This window comes from Microtus ochrogaster, chromosome 4, assembly GCF_000317375.1.
Source record: "Microtus ochrogaster isolate Prairie Vole_2 chromosome 4, MicOch1.0, whole genome shotgun sequence".
Lineage (NCBI taxonomy): Eukaryota > Metazoa > Chordata > Mammalia > Rodentia > Cricetidae > Microtus > Microtus ochrogaster.
The window spans coordinates 81045177-81050302 of NC_022011.1; the positions used below are offsets into that span (position 1 = coordinate 81045177).

At 44.6% G+C, this 5126-nt stretch overlaps 1 protein-coding gene across 7 annotated transcripts in view; it reads left to right on the forward strand.

Annotated features, from left to right (window-relative positions):
• Window positions 1-5126, forward strand: part of Dync1i2 (dynein cytoplasmic 1 intermediate chain 2) — a 54342-nt gene that overhangs the window by 45795 nt on the left and 3421 nt on the right. For all 7 annotated transcript variants that reach the window (XM_005346551.3, XM_005346556.3, XM_013345883.2 and 4 more), the window contains one exon: window positions 3318-3458. In XM_005346551.3, coding sequence (XP_005346608.1) covers window positions 3318-3458 — 141 coding nt within the window. The remainder of the gene's footprint in view (window positions 1-3317; window positions 3459-5126) is intronic.

A 5126-nucleotide genomic window follows, 5' to 3' on the forward strand; every position in this document is an offset into this window, starting at 1 on the left:
TTAGGAAAGGCTGTATGGCCTGTCCCTGGACCATGACCACCATAGACCTTGAGCTTAGGAAAGGCTGTATGGCCTGTCCCTGGACCATGCAGTGTTCACTGCCACAGCAGAACCAAATGCTTGTTCTTTTTATTCAGATGTCTGTTCTTGTTTTGTTTTCACAGAAGCCCTTTGTCTTGATTTCTTCTTGGCAAATGTTTTTGCAGGTCATTTATGAGTAAGAGACCTATTATGCATCATTTGGCCCAGACTTTCTCATTCTTGGTCATGCGCCTGAGCAGCTTTTTAGACTTTAAAGTGCTCTCTGATATCCAGACCTGGGAGACCAGAGCCTGAGAGCCCCACACACTGCACTAGAAACTCTCTAGGTGGCCACTGCGTGCAGCCAGCTTCAGAGCCACCAGTGCGAAGCCTTTGTTTTATAAACAAGGAAACAGGCTTAGGAGAATGAGTGACTTCTCTCAGAGCCTTGAAGCTGGTTGCTGACTGGACTGAAACAACAGGCTGGGTCTCCAGTCTCCTGCTGCCTCAGTGCCAGTAAGACACAAGTGCTCTTCAAAGTCTGGGAAGACAGCACTTTCAAAGATATTTTAACAGGCCCACTTAGGATTTTAATTTGCAGTATTATATACTAAATTACTGTACTATGAAGCATTATTTGATGTTAAATATGTGCATTTTCTCTGTGGGGTAAAACTCTGGCTAATCCTTAGATAACTCTGGTTTTTAAAATTAAACTAGAAAAGAGTTTTAAAATGTCACATTTTTAAATTGAAGGACATTTTGCTTTTTTTCCACATAATTTTTAAAATTGTGGTCTTTTCAACTGGGCAGTAGTGGCATATGCCTTTAATCCTAGTACTTGGGAGGCAGATTCTGAGTTTGAGGCCAGCCTGGTCTACAGAGTGAATCTAAGATAGCCAGAACTACACAGAGAAACCCTGGCTCAAAAACAAACAAACAAAAAATAATAATAATAATAAAATTGTGATCTTTTACCCAAACTGTGTAACAATCCACTGAGTAAGTTAAATGCTTGATCTGACCGATTCCTGAGACACTTAGCAATCTTCTTATTATCATAAACGTTTTAATCTAATTTGCATATTGCTTTAATAGTTTGTAGTTTATAGAAAGGAGTAGGTTCTCATTCTGGCTTGCTGAGCACCGTGATGTGAGTTTCATGTTGCTGAGTCTAGCTAGAGATCATTTCTTTTTCAGCCATGTAAATAAAACATAGTTTATGTGTCCGTTCTGCTGATGGTGTGTGTGTTACTTCAGTTCTGCTAGGAGCACAGTTAGAGTTATCTTTCTCCCTTGTGGATTTTTTAGGTAGAGTCTTGCTGTGTAGCCCAGGCTGGCCTCAAACATAGGATCTTCCCAAGTACTGGGATTACAGGTGTGCAGCACCATGCCAGGTCATAGTTGTCTTGTGCTGGCCATAAACAGTTCTGTTGAGCATATGCCTAGCCTGGAGTGGCTTGGTCAGAGGACGCGCATATGTGTTCAGAGCAGATAGTACTGGCAAGTCTAAGTGAGTCTGCCAGTTCCTAATCCACCATAGCAGTATGTATAGGTCCGATTGCTCTGCATCCTTGTCCGCACTTAAGAGTTTCCTGATGTTTTTCCTTTTACTCTTCAGTGCGTGAGTGACTTTCCTGGGTGCTTTCATTTGTCGTTGTGATTAAGCACCGGGTGCTTCCATGAGCACCATTCACAACCCATGCTGTGAAACGTTCATTCTCTAGCTCTTTCTTGCAGTACTGGGCTTGAACTCAGAGTCTGGTGCATGCCAGGCAATTGTTCTACCCTTGAGCTGTGTCCAGCACTTAGGCCATCACTCTTCTTGCTTCCTTCAGTGCTGAGTAGGGTCTCAGAATGCAAGGCAAGTGTTCTGTCACTGAGCTGCTCCCCCAGTCCCAAACCCAGTCCCCAACACACACATTTTTATTGAATATATGAATATGATTGGTTTGAGGTTTTTTGTTGTTCTTGTTTTGAGACAGTTTCTCTGTATAGCCTTGGCTGTCCTGGAACTAATGATATAGACTATGGTCCAGGCTGACCTTGAACTCACAGAGATAGATCTACTTGCCTCTACCTCCCAATGCTGGAATTAAAGGCGTGAGCCACCACTGCCTGGCATGAATATGGTTGTTAACAACTTTGTTTTAGGTTTTTGATGATAACCCTTAAAACTGCCTGGAAATGCGATGTTTGAAGTATATCGCCTCAGTAGTTAAAAGGCTTTAGGATCTTTGGCATGCTAGAAATACCACTGATGTGTACCCCTGGGGTAGCTTTTTATAGCTTAGCCGGTGATTGTGTGCCCGTTCCAGGCTGGGCAAGCTGGATCCTTACTCTTAAAACAGTGCCTTTAAAAGAGGGGGGGAAATCCTCTTCTCTGCTTGGTTTTGTTTGTTTTAGTTGAAAACAAGCATTTTGGGCTACTACAGTAATCATGCTATTGACACTAACTGTCGTATCTTAAAATTTTAAACTCACATTTTAAAACTTATTTTTGAGCTGGCAGGATGGCTTAGCAGGTGCTTTCCTTGCTTCCCACTAAGGCTGACAACCTGGGTTCAGGCCCCGAGGCCCACAAGGAGATAGAGAGCTGCCTCCCACATGGTGTCTTCCAGCCTCCACACTCACACTCAAGTCTGTTAGTTTCAAGTGTGTGTGCAGCGCAGGCGACAGCATGAGACCGAGCTTGAGCCATTAGCTCCTGTGGTGTTCGTTACACATGGGGAGACGCCGAACTCCCCTAGTTTCTGCGCTGTTCTCGGGCTGCTTGCTCATCATGGTACCAAGCGGGCGTCTGTGCCGCAGCCGTCAGTCACTTCTTCCACGAAGATGCTAGGGCCGTGTAGGTCTTGTGGTTGGGAGAGCTTGGCTCCCCCTTCTTACAGCTGGAGTCTGTTTCCTTCTGCTGGGGACGGTGTGTGAGGCTTTGCTTTCTCTGTCCTGTGTCCTTCTCTGCTTCTGCGGGGAGATTTCCAGGTGATTCAAGAAGTGCAGCGGCGGGGCTGTCGTCTTCCCACAGCCACTCACTGACAAGTGCTTTGAAGCATATTCTGTTCCTCTCTTAAAAACAGTAAGACCGCTACAAGCTAAAAGGAACTGCAACCCAATACTTGGCTCTTAGTGTATACTGCCAGGTGACTCTGTAGTAGCACAAACCACGAGACCACTTCCAGGCTGGGTTGGTGTGAAGCTGTTCACCCACAGCATCTGTTGTGTCTCAGCGATCAGTAGTTAAGGGTTTCTGTGCGTGTTGATGCTGACAGTGCTAAGAATTAGTTTTTCTTTTTCAGAATAACAAGCCCTTGTACGCGTTTGAAGATAACTCAGACTATGTTTATGATGTTATGTGGTCACCCACCCACCCAGCCCTGTTTGCCTGTGTGGATGGCATGGGGAGACTGGATCTGTGGAATCTCAACAATGACACAGAGGTGAGCAGGAAAATAACAGAAAATCGGAGATTTATTGAATAATTTGTGAAATTTCTTTTATCCTGAGGAATGTAAAAGTGCTCTGTGATTGTGGCTTCATCACAAAGAAACCGAGTAAGCTTTGTACCCACACAACAAACAGCACACTGTGTGGAGCTGAAGGGAGGAGCGGCACCGCCATGAGCACGGGGCATTCTCTACTTCTGAAAAGCAGCATCGTGTCTGCTGTCCAGGAGATGGATGGCCACGGGGCTTTGCGTACGCTTTCATTCTTAGGCTAGACAAAGATAGCTACAGATTGTAGAGTATGTTAACCGTAATTCTGAATTTCCCTCTAGCCTTGAAAGGGTTTTGTATCACCCATAAATGCTAGTGCTCGCCTGACTTGTTGGAAAGAAAGGAAATAGATTTGGATGACCTTTTTCCATGAAGGGTTAAGATTAACTTAAAGTGAATATGGAGGTAGGCATGATGGCCCAGCACTTGGGAGGCAGAGGCAAGGGTATCACGAGTTAGAGGCCACCTATGTGGCAAGACCCTGTCTCAAAAATGCAAGGTCCAAAGCCCAGTGGTGGTAGCTCCAGCACTCCAGAGAGAGAGGCAGGTGGATTTCTGTGAGTTGAGGCCAGGTTTGTCTACAGAGAGAGTTCTAGAAGAACCAGGGCTACACAGAGAAACCTTGTCTGGGGGTGGGTGGGGATCCTAAGGTCTTGGCATGTAAGTCAGAGGTACATTTGCTTAGCATGTGCAAGACCCTGGGTCTAATTCCCAGCGCCATAAATGATGATAGTGTAGAAACCATCCTATTTCCTAATTGCTATACCAAATTTGGCAATGCAGTATAACTCTGTCTGTGAGTTATCCTTAGCCAGTTGATAAAGGCTTAAAATGTTCTTAGGTCCTTATATTGGTTACAGGTCACTGGTTAACAGAAGTGATGCTACCAGCTGTCAGTAGTGGTTGTGGAGGTGAGCCCTCTCATTTCGTCTGATTCCTGGTGGCATCTTTCTAGATCCCTGTAAGTCAGGTGCTTGGTTATACAAAGATGAGGAAAGGAGAAATATGTTGGAAATGCAAGAATTTTAATTCTGTTATCTACTGGTTCTGTGCTTTTGGTGGAGGGGGAGCATTCAAGTACTGCTAGGAAAAAAGTGTAAGCTGTATAATTAAATTTTGATTGTACATTTTATAGAATGGTACCAATTTGTTTATGTGTTTGTTTGTTTGTTTGTTTGGCAAGCTCAGTACATAACCCTGGTACTTATTATGTAAGCCAGGCTGGTTTTGAACTCACAGAGGTCTACATGCTTCTACCCTCCACACCCACCCCAGGTATGGGGATTAAAGGCATGCACTACTGTGCACTACCCAAGTTTGCTTTCTTAGTTTAGATTTTGCACCAAAGGTTTATGACTATAATTGAGTGCGGGTCTGCTGCCCTTGTTGCTGTTTTCTCCTCCCTTCTTTGGGATGGGGCTTGGGAAAGCTTATCGTACCAAGGGTATGCGCTGATTCCTAGAGCTGCTGTCCATCAGATCATCTGGTTTCCGCTGGGGAAGGTGCAAGCTGCAGCGGTAATTCCTGCCCTCTAAAACTGAACTGTGGTCTGTTTATGGGGGCGTTGGGAATATTTTCCTTTAAATGGGTTTTTTTTTTTTTTTTTTTTTT